Raw genomic sequence first — 16,977 nt, 5'->3', positions numbered from 1 at the left:
CACTTTGGCCTTCCAAAGTGCTGGGATTATAGGCGTAAGCCACCGTGTCCGGCCACCAAATTTTCTTCAGTGAAGACAGAAATTTTAGTTTTGAGAAAAAGTCCTGAATTCCAAAACCATACATCAAAATCAACATCAATATGGGAAATGAATGAAATCCCTCGTATAGACAATTCCCCCTTTGCCCACAGGCCTCCAGTGCTCCCTCACCTGCCCACCCTCCCCAGGCCCAGGGAAGAGGCTGTTAGATCTTTTTTTAAGAGACAGGGTTTCAACCATGTTGGTCAGTCAGGCTGGTCTTAAACCCCTGACCTTGTGAACTGCCTGCCTTGACATCCCAAAGTGATGGGATTACAGGCATGAGCCACTGCCCCTGGCCAAGGCTGTCAGTTCTTTTTTTTTTTTTTTTTTTTTTTGGAGACAGAGTTTCGCTGTTGTTACCCAGACTGGAGTGCAATGGTATGATCTCGGCTCACTGCAACCTCCGCCTCTGGATTCAAGCAATTCTCCTGCCTCAGCTTCCCAAGTAGCTGGGACTACAGGAACACACCACCATGCCCAGCTAATTTTTAGTAGAGACAGGGTTTCACCTAATAGACCAGGATGGTCTCGATCTCTTGACCTTGTGATCCACCCATCTCGGCCTCCCAAAAGTGCTGGGATTATAAGCATGAGCCACCGCGCCCGGCCTGGCTGTCAGTCCTTATTTCTCTTCCACCAGTGTTCATTTTAACTATATTCTATTTCAAAGCATCCATGAAGTTTCTCTGCAAGTGAATAAAAAAGCAGCACAGGTGTCTTAGGAACGACCCTAAGAAGACACGGAAGCTGAGAAGACATGACTGGAGTTTGTCATGTTTGGTGGAAATGCCCATTATTGTTACAGAAACATAAATTACAAAGAGTGAAGGTGTAAAGTTAGTAATGTCCTCAATGTTTAGATTCAAACTACAATGAAAGTTAAACACAGTCACCATTCGGACATTTTATTTATGGAAATTTCCAGCAGAGCCATTGTCAGGAGATGCCTGTGAGAACCTAGACATGAAAACAGCCACAGGTTGATCTGTGTCTGTTCCTCCCCCAAACTCCACACACATCAAAACAGAACAGCCAGCTGAGCCTCTGGGTGCGCAGCGATGGGCCGTCCGAGGCACAGCCCTGCTGTGCTTCCCCAGCTCACACTACACACACAGATCTGGATCAATGACAGAAACTTCATAGATGTAACTTCCGAGTGCGACCTCAAATGACAACTTTCTCGGGTGGTGCCCGGACAGGAAAAGTACCGGAACAGAATCTGTAGAAAATCAAACCTATCATGATCAGCATTCTTATCCAAAGTTAACCTCCTAAACTAGCTGACCTTATCATTTATTTCGAAAGCAAATCAAGTGTATACAGTCTCCTTTAGAAAATTATGTAAACGTTGTAAAGTTTTTAGGGACTGGTTATAATCTGAAGAGATTTATAAAAAATTACTGGACTTGTTAGAACTATAAATACTAACCCCGCCTCCCCCATGAAAAAAGCAATTGTTACAAAAATATAAAAAATAGACTAGCTTCTACGATTTAACCTTTCCACCAGAAACCAACCTCAGGACTCTGGGATACATCCTGGTTTATATACCACACAGCAAGCCCGAGTGCAATTTTTTTCATTTTTTAAGGAAGGAAAAGTTTTAGAACATTCCCTTTTATTATTTGAGATTGTGGCTACTTTCTTTGTAGGGGCTGTGATGTCGGTGGGTAAGGACAGTTTGGAGTTTGTTTCCTCTGCACAGACCTGGTGTGGAAATCACAGCAGAGGCTGCTCTAAGCCTCACTCCTTGGTCTCTTCTGCTTTCTCTCCAGCTCCACCAATTCCATTTTGGGACATACGGGGTTCCAGGCTCCTGAGCTTCCCTAACTTCCCACTGGGGAAGGCAGGGGTGATGGGGAGGCTCCCAGTGAGGGAGGTGAGGGCTAAGCCCGTAGCACCGCGGCCTCGAATATGGTCGGTCCGCCCAGGGTTGCTAATGGCAGGGAAGCCGCATGCTGGGGGAAGGTGCCCCCCTGGCCCGGGAGAGGACTGATGCCACAGGTTAGAGTCTGCAGCCTGGGAGAGGAGCTGGAAGCTAAGGTGAAAGCAAAACACTCCGCACAAAAGCATGCCAGTAAACCTCCAGTCACGATTCACTGACTCCTCCACAGCAGCCAAGCTGCTAGGCACTTTTACCACCTAAGAGCTAGGAAACCGATCAGATTCAGCTTGCCATCATTCAAGAAAGGCCAAGACCTTAGCTACTCGGCAGGTCCAGGGGATTGCCCTTGCGGGGAGGACATTTCCAGCCCTCATTTCCCCGCTGCCGCCAGCAGGGGGCAGTGTGCACACAGGCTCGGTCAGGCCCCGGGGAGAACAGGCACCCGTCACCCGAGGGATGGGTCCACACTATTCCAGCGGGACTCTCCACGGAACTGCGATGCTGCCGGGCTGCATTCCGTGTCCCTGAAGTTCAACGAGACCTCTCAGATGGAGTTCCAGCTTAAGCATGTTCAAGAGAACCCCTCATTCCCCAAGTTCGCCAGGTGCACAGAATTCTCAGGCTGGACTGAGTTGCTAAGAAGCGGAGACCAGGTTCTTCCTGCAGCCTGACTCACTCCCACACCTCACCGTGGGGCCCTCTGACCATGGCCACAGCCCCAGCCCCCAGCATCTACCCCAAGAGAGTGCGGCATCCTGCCCAGTCCACGTGCTACTGCACTCCCTGCACCTGCCTCCAGGCCACAGGACAGACCCTCTCTCAACCCTGCAGGCCTTCCAGGCCCTTCTGTTCAAAGGACTGAATGCTTCACACCACTAAGGGCTTTATTCACAGATCATGGTGAGTTTGGATTTCCAGCCCTCACCATGGTTAAGTCACACATTTCCCAACACCTGCTCATTTCTCCAGATTGGAAACATCTCACCAGACACAGCCTAGTTGTTGTAAACCCCAAATGAACTTTCCAGAAGCAAAACAGTAACAGAATCAGAGAACCCTGGCCACACCTGCTGAGCAAGTCCCCTCTACACTGGTTGCATATAGAACCCTTGTTTGCTCAAAAGAGAGGCGCTCTCAATATCAAGGCACAAAGAAAGACGTCTCCGGGGGCAAAATGATGATGAAGTGACCAGCAGCCTCTGCGAGGCCCGAGGCAGAGTCATGGGAGAGGCGAGATCAGCCTGGCCTGGGTGGGCATCGGGAGGAAGAGCCGAGGATGGGCCTCCCGCTGGGGCCCAGGCAATCTCAGGCGTACTTCTCCAGGAAGTTTATGTGGAAGTCCTTCACCTTCTGCAGCACTGTCTTCAGCTTCTCCACTGGAGGGAGGATGGTCATCCTGGTTGGAGAGACAACAGAGTCAGCCTGGCTGCTCTGCAAGAGGGGAGAGGAGCAAATCCAACAGCTCCATCGCCTCTAGGAGTGGAGAAGGGAGGTCTGCCCTGGTCAGCTTCAACAGCTCCAGCCAGGATAGCGCCCAGCACTTGGACCGCTTTCTCCTTCATTCATATGTTGTTCACCCAAGTAATACACATGAAAGAAAGCAATAAACCAGAGCAGCATTTAGGCTAAGACATATCCACTTGTTACTGCAGAAGGCCTGAATCACATTTTTTTTTGGAGACAGGGTCTCACTCTGCTCCCCCAGCTTGAATGCCGTAGTGATCATAGCTCACTGCAGCCTCTCCAACTCTTGGGCTCAGGCGATCCTCCCATCTCAGCCTCCCAAGTAGCTGGGATTACGGGCAGGTGCCAACATCCCTAGCTGGTTTTTAAACAATTTTTTGTAGAGACAGGGTCTTGCTAATGTTGCCCAGGCTGGTCTTGAACTCCTGGACTCAAGCCATCCTGAATTCGGCCTCCTGAAATGTGTGAGTCACTGCGGCCAGTTCTCTACAACGTTTTAACCACCGAACAGAACTTTCTCTAAAGTATGACTCTTGGTCTTTCCTAGAATCATAGAGATTTTACTCCTGCCAGAGGGGCCTTTCTTTAATCTCCAGTCAGTCTGACAGTAAGACACCCTCTAGTCACAACTTTCCCTCCAAAGGAATTCCCAAGTTGCCACAGTAAGTAACACTTCCCTCTCGTCCACCAGTATGCACCCTGATCCTCCCGGCAGCCCTCTTGCTTAAATCACTTTCTGACTGAGCCATTGAGATAAGCCTGACCAGGGATGGGAAAGCCACCTGAACAAGGTTTGTCTATCCCAGGAACACGACCCACAACCTTGCCTAAGTCAAGACTTGGCTCCAGGTGCTAACAGCTCATGCCATTTCTTTTCTTAGCCTCTGCCATGGGAGACATCTGAGAGCAACACGTGCAGGGAAGATGTCGTTCTGAAGAGAATTGGCCACAGTGGGAAACCTCTGCTCCAGTCAGCTTAGCTCTGGGTACTGGCATTCCCATCCACGCAGGGCCAGAGCGGGGTACACCCTGGGCATGAGTGGAGCAGATTCCACTGCAGCTCCTCAGCAGGCTCTAGGATCACAGGCAGTGCTGTGGCCCAGGGTGTAGCCAGGAGCTACTGAGCACATGCCAGCACAGCTCCAGGCACTGGCAGCTGTGTGCTGCCATCACAGAGTTGAAAACGGACAGCGAAATAAGGAACACCCAACTAGAAACAATTCAGATGATGATGGTACAGATGGCGGAGGGGAGAGACAGAATAGTCAAGGAAGACCTCTCAGGGAACAAGACCCTGAGCAGACAACCACCCCGTTTTTCTTAATCCCTGGACCAGGATCTGAGCTTGCCTCTGCAGCAGGACAGAGTGGGGTGACTTGAGGGAGGACAGGGGCTCCACACCTGTTTCTCTGAAGTAGTCCTCTGCTCCATGTCAAGAAGCCCATATTTCCCTGGACAAGCCCCGGACCAGCCCCTGGTATGGAGAGGAAGTCGTACCTGAAGTGGTAAGTGCCTTCCCTCTGCCCAAAGCCACTGCCAGGCACGACGCAGATGCCAGTCTCCTCCAGGAGCTTCATGCAGTAGAACATGTCTGGGGCCATCTGATGGGCCTGTGAGAGCAGACAGAGATCACAATCATTCCTGGCTTTGCAAACACACCGTTCAACCCTCAAAGCCAAATGTTAATCTAAATGGTAGGTTCTCTCCCAGGGCATGCCCTTCTCCCCTTCTAGTCCTAGAGAACCAGGGCGGGATGCTGGGATACTGCTGGTGGCTGGTGCTGGGCAGACACCTGAAAACTACCGCAGGACAGCCAGGGTAGTGGTGCTCCTGCCTGTCATCAGGGAGTGCCCATCCCCAGGCAGCCACTCAACAGGCATCAGCAGTGGCTTCCTGCATGTCAAGCCATGTAATCCTCTGAAAACAGGGCACTGGGGTCTGCATGCAACTTTCATGGAACAAGTTTCTCTGGGGCACTCTCAATACTGCTGCCCACACACTGGTTTGCACGAGAACTTGGGGAGCCTGTTAACCACAGATTCTCAGGTTCTATCACCAAGGAGTCTTTTTTCTTTTCTCTTTTTTTTTTGAGATAGAGTCTTACTCTGTCACCCAGGCTGGAGTGCAATGGTGTGATCTCGGCTCACTGAAACCTCTGCCTCCTGGGTTCAAGCAATTCTCCCTGCCTCGGCCTCCAGAGTAGCTGGGATTACAGGCACGAGCCACTATGCCTGGCTAATTGTTTTGTAGTTTTAGTAGACGGGGTTTCACCATGTTGGCCAGGCTGGTCTCGAACTCCTGACCTCAGGTGATCCATCCATCTTGGCTTCCCAAAGTGCCAGGCTTACAGGCATGAGCCACTGCACCTGGCCCAGGGATTTTTTTTTAACTTATTTAAGAGAAGAGGTATGCAGAGCATGATCATAGCTCACTGCAGCCTCAACCTCCCAAGCTCAGGCAATCCACCCACCTCAGCCTCCCAAGCAGCTGGGACCACTGGCATACACCACCCAGCTAATTTTTAAATTTTTTGTAGATAGGGTTTTACCATGTTGCCCAGGCTGGCTCAAACTCCTGGGCTCAAATGATCGTCCCACTTCAGCCTCCCAAAATGCTAAGCCCTCAGGTGTGAGCCAGGGCACCTGCCTAATACCAGGAATTCTGATTCTGGAGGTCTAGGGTGGGGCCTAGACTTGAGTCTTTAACAGGTATTCAGGAGGCTTGGGGGTAGATGAGGATGCCACCTGCAGAAACTGCGCTCCCCGTGAGCCTCTAAGTGGGGTCTGTGGCACCCAAGAACTTGGTGGAAACACAGACTCTTAGGTCCCTTGAAGACATAAGATAAGACCCTTTAAGAAACAAAACAAAACAAACAACACAAACAAGCCAGGTGCAATGGCTCATGCCTGCAATCCCAGCACTTTGGGAGGCTGAGGTGGGAGGTTCCCTTGAGGCCCAGGAGTTTCAGACCAGCCTGGGCAACTAAGTAAGACACCATCTCTCTCTATAAAAATGTAATTCAAACAAAAAAAGCCAGGCATGGTGGCTCAAGCCTGTAATCCCAACTCTTAGGGAGGCAGAGGCAGGAGGATAGCTTGAGCCCAGGAGTTTGAATCCTGCCTGGGCAATATAGTGAGACCCCGTTCTTCACAAAAAGGAAAAAAAAGGGCCCCAGGTGATGGGTGCGCACACTGAAGTTTGCGAAGCGCTGCTCCAGGACGCAGTGGCTGGGTGGAAGCAGCAGCTCCTGCTGCCTCCCCCGCAGGCATCTCACCCGGGCACCTCCCTTGGGAGCAGCAGTGTTCAGAGTCGAGATCAGCTCCTCTCCCATGGGGCCCACCTCATGTTTGCCCATCATCACAGCACAAAGCTGGGCCTCCAAGAACCTGTCATCTTTACACAGTCAACACCGTCTGGCTGAGAGGTGCACACAGTTCAGCACATCCAGGGACAGCGCTTCTGCTCCCCAAGATAAGCAGGGGCCCCCAACTCAATATCTCAAGTGAACCTGGTAAGAGAGAGCCAGCCCGGCCCACGCCCCAGACCTGAGCAGCCTCCACAGCTTTGGCAGGAAGGAAAATCCGAGGAAAGGCGTACATGGCACCCTGCAAGGGGTTACAGTGAATTCCTGGGACTTGGTTAAAGAGGTCTTCTGTCAGCTTTGCTTTTTTGGCCAGATTACCCAGGACCGACTCCTTCTCCTGATGAGAGACAGAAACAGCAGTCAGTATCTCTGGAGAGATTTGCTCCAGCCACTAATCCTTCCTGCAGCACTTGCGGAAATCCTAGAAGATGACTTTGCTCCAGCTTTGAACACACGTCCCCACTGACCCAGGCGTTGACTCAGATTTGCTCCGCCTGGGTCACGTGCCCCATGCATACCACACAGATGGAATGGGTGGGGTGGTCGGTTCCTTCGACACTGGGGTATCGGACAGACTAACCAAAGAGCCTGTATGACCGCGAGCACAGCAAAACCAGGAGGTGGGTGCAACACGTCTCCTGGCAGTTCTTCCCTAGCGCTCAACCTGGGAGGCTGCCATGTGCCCTGGGGTGTGGGGTTCACAGACACCAGGGAGTTCTAGGCTATGGGGTACAGCCTGTGTCATGGGTTCTATTCTCACACCAGGATGTCTTTCCAGAAAACAAGAAAAAGCAGTCATTGCCTGTCAGTCTGCACGGACGTGGCTCTGGACACAATTCCTTAGAACATACTTCTAGGACACATGCCCATTCTTCTGCAGACAGGCCCCCACCAATGCATTTGCGGGGACCAGTGCTCCCCACCCTCCCCACCCCACAGAATCTGTCTGTGTGGTGTGTATGCAGCACAGGACCAAGCAGAGCAAGTCAGGGTCAGTGACTGGGCCTGAGCTGGGTGTGTGTCCAATGTGTCCACGGCTGGAGCAGTTGCCATCCAGGACTTCCACAGGAGCTGCCAGCCAAGCGGTGTGGAAGGTGTGGGTTGCAGATGGAGGCATTAGCACTATGTGGCCTGTCCGCATGGGGAGCATGGTTCAGCCTGGAATCACGACCTGGGCCACAACACCAGATGGACCTGGAGGATACCATGCTGAGGAAAATAAGCCAGTCACAAAAAGACAAAAAAGGCACGACTCCCCCCTTTTTTTTTTTTTTTGAGACACAGTCTGGCTCTGTCACCCAGGCTGGAGTGCAGTGGCTCAATCTCAGCTTATTGCAACCTCTGCCTTCCAGGTTCAATTGAGTAGCTGGGGTAGCAGGCATGCACCACCATGCCCAGCTAATTTTTGTATTTTTAGTAGAGATGAGGTTTGACCATGTTGGCCAGGCTGGTCTCAAATTCCTAACCTCAGGTGATCCACCTGCCTCAACCTCTCAAAGTGCTGGGATTACAGGCATGAGCCACTGCGCCCAGCCGACATGACTCCATTTCTATGAGGAAACTCGAGGTGACGGGAGAGAAGGGGATAGAAGGGTGACTGCCGGGGCTAAGGCGAGGGCAGGCTGGGGTGTTCGTGGTAACAGGCAGACCTCAGTGTGGGATCATGGAACGGCTCCAGAGACGGATGGTGGTGATGGCTGCACGACAGTGTGAATGTCCTGAATGCCACTGAACAAAGCACTTCATAAAGGTTAAAATGGTCAACTTTATGTGCATTTTATCACAATGTTTTTAAAAAAGAGGTGAGCCTGAACCCATTGGGAGCTGACTTCGAGGTTACACAACCCATAAATTCCTCTGAACTGGTCAGAGATGGAGGAAGGGTTCACCTGCCCACACATACTCATATTCCTAACTTCCAAACAATGCCCAGATACACCTCCAGACTTCAACTCATGGGGGTAGTTGAGGCTCTGAGGAGCCATGAACGCCTCTGCAGGCCACACACCCCCGGTAGGCTGCTGTCTGGCCATCTGGAGACAGGCCGGCCACTGACCCAGTAGGAACTGTCCATGACCCCAGCTGCAGTGGTGTGGATGCATCACAGTGGACTCACCCGGCTGAACTGCTCAAAGGACTCCTCTCCTGGCACTGGGGGGTTCACGACGATGTCCATGGCAGCCTGCCCGGACACTGGGGGGCACAGGCGCACCGAGAGCAGCTTCACAAGCTGGCCCTTGATCTCGGGGTGCAGGTTGATTACCTCCATGTAGCCTCCTCTGTAACCACACCTGGAGGGCCGAGAAGAGGAAGAGGACTACGTTACAGAAAGACCTCAACAAAGTGCCATTTGGACGGCCAGAACTTGAAAGCATCCCCACATCCAACACCTACTGGCCAGGTGTGGCTGAGTTCTTGCCAATGGAAGGTGAACAGCAGTGATGACTACGTACAAATTCGTATCTTTTTTTTTAAGAGATTGGATCTTGCTTTGTCACCTAGGCTAGGGTGCAGTGGTGTGATCTTAGCTCACTGTAGTCACAAGCACCTACGCTCAAGCAATAGTCCCACCTTGGCCTCTCAAATAGCTGGGACCACAGGTATATGCCACCATGACTGGCTAATTTTTTTATGTTTTATGTTTGTAGAGATAGGGTTTTGCTATGTTGCCCAGTCTGGTCTCGAACTCCCAGCCTCAAGTGATCCTCTTGCCTCAGCTTCCCAAAGTGCTGGGACTACAGGCATGAGCTATCATGCCCAGCCAAATTTCTGTAATTTACAGCCAAAAGAATCCTCATTGATACACTCAAATTATATGAAAATAAGCTGAGGACATGTGATGAGTTAAAAAAAAAAAAAAAACCTTTGCAAACCAAATCAGCAACATACATCTCCTCTGGTGTGTAGCTGCAAACGTTCACACTAACAACCACAGGAACACAGGCATCCGGAGGCAGGAACCTGGTCACCTTCCTCCATGCATCCCCCACCCCAGCCTCAGAGCACCTGACACGATGAGATGTTTAGTAACATGCTTTTGGGGTCACGCTGCTGAATGGAACTGGCAAAGATTCCCATCTGATCCCTGGACTGGATGTTCCAAGGTGGGAAGATTCTAACATCTCAGAAAAGTGTCCCATGACACAAATGGAAAGAAAGAACTTTCTGCTTAATCCTCTGCTGATGAGCAGAGAATCAAAATAAGTAAAAGAGTCAGATCCTAACTCATCCAGATCTGAGAACACAGTGACATGACTAGGGATACGATCAGGACCCTGGCTGGTAGCGTAATCAATAACTGAGACTGGGCAATAGACAAGTGTGTGGTAAACATGCTTAAGTTTGAAAACTGAGTTCACAGAGAACAGATTTGTTTAGGAAAAGAGCTACACAGCAAAAGGAAGTCAAGCAAGGAGCCAGGACTGCTAGACCAGAAAGCCAAGGAGGCAGAGGTAGACCAGAAAGACCAGCATACATTAGCGTGCGCCCAGATATAAGCAGCCCAGTAACAGTTTGGCAGCCATCCCGAGGGGACTGCTCCCTTGGCCTGGTGGAAGTATTCCTTCGAGCTTCACAGTTACACTGTTCCAGCCTAATGACCAAGAGCCCTCCCCATACCGACGCCTGGCACAGAATAGGACCCCACCATGTTGACACTGTTCCAGCCTAATGACCAAGAGCCCTCCCATGCCGACGCCTGGCACAGAATAGGACCCCACCATGTTGACACTGTTCCAGCCTAATGACCAAGAGCCCTCCCCATGCCGACGCCTGGCACAGAATAGGACCCCACCATGTTGACACTGTTCCAGCCTAATGACCAAGAGCCCTCCCCATGCCGACGCCTGGCACAGAATAGGACCCCACCAGGTTGACACTGTTCCAGCCTAATGACCAAGAGCCCTCCCCATACCGACGCCTGGCACAGAATAGGACCCCACCATGTTGACACTGTTCCAGCCTAATGACCAAGAGCCCTCCCCATGCCGACGCCTGGCACAGAATAGGACCCCACCATGTTGACACTGTTCCAGCCTAATGACCAAGAGCCCTCCCCATGCCGACGCCTGGCACAGAATAGGACCCCACCATGTTGGGAACACATGCTCTTTGCTGCAAACCCACTGGTCTCTCCTCAGTCTCTGTAGCTTCCTTCTCTTTCCCCCAACCTCCCAGCAGTGGGGGCCCAGGCCCAGGCCTCACTCCATGCGTGTATGAGACGTGTTCAGGCGTCGATTCTCACACCCGGAAATCTCCTAAAGTTAAACTTCCCACCGGATGTCAGCGTGCCTGGAGACACACATCTCTCTCCACCCGGACGCCAAGCTGGCATGTTTCAGTTTAACAGGTCCAAAAGCAAACTCCTGCTCTTTCCCCCAAACCTGCTTTACCTCCAGCCTTCCTCATCTGTTGACTGCAACACCAACCTTCCTGTTGTCTGAACAAACAATTTGGGATTCATTGTGCAGTGGCGTAATCACAGCTCACCGCAGCCTGGAACTCCGGGCTCAACCGGTCCACCTCAGCCTCCTGAATAGCTGGAGGCACGCACCACCAAACCTGGCTGATTTTTACAACATTTTTTTGTAGAGAAGGGAACTTGCTATATTACCCAGGCTGATCTCAAACTCTTGGCCTCGAGTGATCCTCCCACCTCAGCCTCCCAAAGTTCTCAGATCTCAGGCATGAGCCCGCATGCCTGGCCACGATTCATCCTTGACTCTTCTCTCCCACACGTGTCTTTTCTATCCACAACTCCTATCAACTCCACCTTCAAATACATCCAGGATCCTCTCCCCATCTCTATCTGGTGCACGATAGCTCACCTGTGAGACTGTAACAGGCTCCAGACCTCTGTTCCCATCTGCACCCCATCTCCTACCACACAGCAGCCAGGAGGAGCAACATACCAGCTAGGTGGGGCCACACCCCCTCCAACAGATCCCATATCATGCTGGGCATACGTGAAAAATACAATCGCCAAAGTGGCCCAGGTGACCCGGCCTCCTGTGATTCTCAGGTCTCCACTTCTGCCACCGCCCCTCACCCACTGCTTTCCAGCCCCCGCTGCTCCGCCAACATGGCAGGTGTGCTGCCACGACAGGGGCCTTTGCTCGGGCTGCTCCTGCTGCCTGCAAACACTCTTCCCCGATATCTGCAGTTCCCTGCCACACTCCTTTGGCGTCTAACTCAGAAGCCAACTCCTCAGTGAGGCTGCACCACTTCGGCCTTCGACCGTGCCCCTACCTCTCTCCTGATGACTCTTCTCCACGGGACGCATGATTTACTCATTTGCTTATGGCTCTCTCCCCTTACTAGAACCCATACTCTACGCTGGCAGGAAGGTGTTTTCATGGCAGCATCCCCAGCACTAAGATCAGCGCTAGACTCATCAAAAGTGCTCAGTAAATATTAGCTGAATGAACAGACACAGGATTACAGCTGACCTTTTAGCCTCTGAGGTCAGGCAGTACCTAAGGCAGCCCTGCACCCAGAGCATGCCCCGTCAGCCTAATAGCAGTTGTCTGTCTGCTCCATCTGCCCTCCCTGACCCCTCAGCTATCAGTCAACTTTGGAAAAACAGTGACAGGGAGAAATCACCAGGTGTCACAAGCTGCCTCGAGGTCCTGTTTCCACTCCATCATCTGTCCGTCATCTGGCTTCTCCAAGTATGCCCTTATTTGATCTGAGCCCCTGCACCAGGGCTGTTCTCATACCATGGCTCCCCCTCTGGGGAAATGCAGCAAAAGCAACAGATAAGGGCAGGCTTCTTTCCATCCAACTGGGTGGACCATGGGGCAAGGCAGAGGAGCCGGCAGCCTGAGGACCTGGTGGGCCTAGCGTTGGAGGGAGGGAAGGGAGGCCCACATACTCGCCCATGTAGCCCTTGGAGGTGGAGTGGAAAGAGGCGAGCTCCACGTTGCTGGAGTATTCGGGCCCCATCTCGTACAGCACCTTCTTGAAGGAATGGAACCGGCAGTCTGGAGAGTACACGTTGTCCTGGTACACCTGCAGGGGCACAACAGGAACAGTCACCCAGTCACCAAAGGGCCTCAGAGAGGCTGCTGCCCAGTGTGACTGAGGCAAGGGAGGGCACAGATGCTGTGGGCCATGAGGCCCAGCCCTGGACAGACCAGCCAGACCAGCCTCCTGTGCCACTTTCACGGCAAGTGTGCCTGAAGGAACTTTCTAGAATAAGCAAGGAGGCAAAGCCTCAGGCCAGACGCTGAGACAGCTCAGCAGCTCACTTGATTTCTCTCAGACTTGTCCCCACCCAATCTCCAGAGTTCCCTTCCACCTCACCTGACCAGTGATGGTGCTGAGACCCCCGTCCTCCCAAGCAGACTCTCCTCCTAAAGCATGGTGCTTCCTTGCTTTACCAACACCAGTGAGGACAGCATTAGTTCCCCTTTCCTCTGACCTCCTATTTGAAGAGCTAACACGGTTGGGTTTCCTTTGCAACACTTACCCCACCCTCAGAGTGGAATCACTGTTTTCTTCCGCCCACTCTTCCCTGACAGAGCAGCACCTGCACCTGTTTGGTTCTTTCCAGTCCCCAGAGACCAGCACTCATAGCAGGCTGGCACCCACCCTGGCCTTTGAGGTTAATTCCCCATCTGTTTTGGAGATCAGAGAAACTGAGGCTTTCTGGGACCCTGGGGATCAGTTGGAGAGTTGGGCTTGCTCCATCACCAAGCCAGGCCCTGTCCTCCTTGTTCTCCTCTTCCCAGACCCAGAAGGGAGTTCTGTGTACCCGGTCATGAGGAAAACCATGGGTCTCTCTCTGACCCTTCTCTCCTTTAGAAATAAAGATGTCAGGTCCATCTAATTAAGGCAACAATTTGATGGGTAAGCTGTGTGTGTTTGTGTGTGTGTGTGTCTGTGTGCATGTATGTATGTGTGTGTCATTTTATGTGTATATGTCTGTATATATGTGTGTCTGTATATGTGTATGGGAGGGTAACAAGGAGCAAAGAAATAAAGGCAGTGGGCTAGAAGCTGCAGTTTACTGGAAACCATGCAGAAATGAGGAACTAAAAAGAGGATTTCATGGAGCCTCAGTTTCTTTCTTACAAAACATTAAAAGAATAAGCAGACCTTGGTTCCAGAACTGGAATTCAAGAAGCAACAGGTACCAGGGGTTAATTAAGATCCCTTCCTGAGATGTAAATGAATTAAATGAGACAGCAGATATGGAAGTACTGGGAGGCACAGAACTGCAGCTTTATGAGTGGGCGTCAGTCATTTCTGCCACTGGGCACCCACCCTCCCTTGTTGGGGAGGAGCCCCTCAATTGGCCCTCAGGGAATAACCGTCCTTGGTTCTCCATCTGGAGGTTTGGGAGAAGAAAGCAGAGAGCCCATCCTGTGCTCTGGGCCTGGCCAATTTGCCTACTGGAAGCCCTATATCACAGTGATTGGTTCAGCAACGGGCATGTGACTCAGGCTGAACCAATGAGGCTCAATTCTGAGACTTGCTGGAACTCCCAGGGCAGAAAGCACTCTTTCTAGGCTGGGAATCTCTAGGTTGGGAAGGTAACAGGTCTGTGTATGAGGCCCAACACAGAGGGGTGGAAAGAGAAAGAGGACCTGGAAGATAACGTCTGAGTCCCTGGATCCAGCTGTGTACCTATGACCCCATCGGCACTTTTTCTTTTTCCTTTTCTTTTTTTGGAGCTTAAGTGATTTGGGCTGAATTTCTGAAATTTATAACCAAGAGTACAAACTGATAAAGGGATAATTAAGTCACAGTCCCACAAGTTGTAACACTGAACATCCTCACCCTGGGCCAGAATCATTCCTCCAACACCAAGACATTTCTTACTGGCTGCAGAACAGTGGGTCCTGGGCCCCCCCCACAAGAGGAGAAAAGCTTGTGCCCACCCTCTCTGAGTGGGGACACTCTTACCTCATCAGCCAAGAGAAAGAGCTTCTCTTCCCAGGCAAAATGGATCACATCTTCTATGCATTTTCTGCTTTGTACCTGGCCTATAAAATCCCCAAGAAAATCAAAAGGTTGGTTGTAATGCTGTTTAAACTGTCCCCAGGCCAGAAGCCCATTCAGAAGCACTTGGTGACCTGTGTTCCCTTGAGACTCCCAGATCCCCCCAGAGACCCCCCTGTCCCTGGCTGCCATGCATGATGGCGTAGTTGGCCTCCAGGGACACCCAGAAGAGCAGCCAGTGTCTGACTCTCCTCAGCCAGTTATGCAAGAAAGAAGGGGTTCCCACCTCACTCTCTTATTTTTATGAAAGCTGTGTGTAGGTGTGATGGGATATGTGTGTGGTGTGTGTGTAGGTGTGGGGGTAGGGGTGTGTGGTGTGTGGGTGGTAGAGTGTGTGCACATGCATGTGCATATGTCTGTGTGTGGTGTGTGTAGGTGCGGTGGGATGTGTGTGGTGTGCATGTGCATATGTGTATGTGTGGTGTGTGTAGGTGTGGTGGGATGTGTGTGGTATCAGGAGGTGTGGTGGGGTGTGTGTGTGTAGGTCTGGTCTGGTGTGTGTGTACACACATGTACATATGTGTATGTCTGTGTGTGGTGTTTGTGTAGGTGTGGTAGGGTATATGTGCATGCACATGTGCATATGTGTGTGTGGTGTGTGTAGGTGTGATGGGGTGTGTGTGCATGTGCATATGTGTGTAGGTGTGGTGGGATGTGTGTGGTGTATGTGTGGTGGAGTGTGTGTGTAGGTCTGACCTGGTGTGTGTGCACACTCACATACCTATGTGTCTGTGTGTAGGTGTGGTGGGGTTTGTGTGCATGCACATGTTCATGTGTGTGTGGTATGTACGTGTGTTGGAGGTATGTGTGCATGCACATATGCATGTTTGTGTGTGTCATGTAAATGTGTGTGGTGGGGTGGGATGTGTGTGTAGGTATGAGGGGTGTGTGTAGGCAAGGGGTGTCTGGTGTGTGTAGGCGTGGTGGGGTGTGTGCATGTGCATATGTGTTTATGGTGTGTGTAGGTGTGGGGGCTGTGCACACACGTGCATTTGTGTGTGGTGTGTAGGTATGGTAGGGTATGTGTGCACACGTGTGTGCCTGTGTGGTGTGTGCAGGTGTGATGGGGTGTGTGTGCATGTGCATATGTGTATGTGCAGTGTGTGTAGGTATGGTGGAATGTGTGTGGTGTGTATAGGTGTGGTGGGGTGGGTATGTGTAGGTCTGGTCTGGTGTGTGTGCACATGCATGTGCCTATGTGTATGTCTGCGTAGGTGTGGTAGGGTGTGTGTGCATGCACATGTGCATGTTTGTGTGTGGTGTGTAGATGTGTGTGTGGTGGGTGTGTGTGGCATGGTGGGGTGTGTGTACGCACATATGCATGTGTTTGTGGTCTGTGTGTAGGTTTGAGGGGTGTGTGTAGGTGTGGGGTGTCTGGTGTGTGTAGGCATGGTGGGGTGTGTGCATGCACGTGTCCGTGGTGTGTAGGTGTGGGATGTGTGCACACACATATGCATTTGTGTGTAGTGTGTAGGTATGGTAGGATATATGTGTGCACACATGTGTGTGTGTGTGGTATGTGTGTGACGTGCATGTGCATATGTATGAGTGTGGGTGCCTGTGCGTGGTGTGCGTGTCTCTGGTGTGTGTGGTTCCTGTGCGTGGTGTGTGTGTCTCTGGTGTGTGTGGTGCCTGTGCGTGTGTGGTGTGTGTGGGTGCGTGTGTGTGGTATGTGTGTGGTATGTCTGCCCTGCAGGTCAGAAAGGCTTGAAAGCATCATAAAGATCAGGGAGAAAATGCCTGGCAGAGTAGCTCACGCCTGTAACCCCAGTGTTTCAGCAGGCCAAGGTGGGGGGATCACTTGAGCTGAGTTCCAGACCAGCCTAGGCTCACCTCATCTCTACAATAAAAATATTATCCAGGTGTGATTCTGAGATTTTTCAAAGCTCCCTTTGTGATTCTAATGTACAACCAAGCTTGAGAAGCCAGCTCTATGTCATTTTCCTATGGAATCTTTATCCCTGCTCCCAGGAGCTGGGGTAAATAAGCCAGTGGTATCGCCAGCTGCACCCATTTTCTGCACTCAGGAATTCAAGGGGTGTTTTCAGCTGACTGAAGTATCAATTGATGTTCCCGAGAAACAGATTCCACAATCAACTCCAGTGCATTTTGGCCCTGCCCCAACTTATCTCAACAAAGGAAGAGAGAGGAGCCCTTGTTCCCTGTGTCCAAATAGCAC

The 16,977-nt window shown here is 51.5% G+C and overlaps 1 protein-coding gene across 1 annotated transcript in view; it reads right to left on the bottom strand.

Moving 5' to 3' along the window:
• Nucleotides 1–970: 970 nt before the first annotated feature.
• The window catches only part of GPT2 (glutamic--pyruvic transaminase 2), a 41,790-nt gene continuing 25,783 nt past the window's right edge, over nt 971–16,977 (bottom strand). The window contains exons 7-12 of the mRNA XM_035282777.3: nt 14,703–14,782; nt 12,667–12,803; nt 8,911–9,085; nt 6,976–7,131; nt 4,928–5,040; nt 971–3,362 (exon numbers count right to left, since the gene is read on the bottom strand). Coding sequence (XP_035138668.1) covers nt 3,272–3,362; nt 4,928–5,040; nt 6,976–7,131; nt 8,911–9,085; nt 12,667–12,803; nt 14,703–14,782 — 752 coding nt within the window. The 3' untranslated portion in view covers nt 971–3,271. The remainder of the gene's footprint in view (nt 3,363–4,927; nt 5,041–6,975; nt 7,132–8,910; nt 9,086–12,666; nt 12,804–14,702; nt 14,783–16,977) is intronic.

This window comes from Callithrix jacchus, chromosome 20 (genome assembly GCF_049354715.1).
Source record: "Callithrix jacchus isolate 240 chromosome 20, calJac240_pri, whole genome shotgun sequence".
Classification (NCBI taxonomy): Eukaryota; Metazoa; Chordata; class Mammalia; order Primates; family Cebidae; genus Callithrix; species Callithrix jacchus.
The sequence above is the reverse complement of the archived record's forward strand: the minus strand, read 5'-3'. Positions and strand labels throughout refer to the sequence as shown.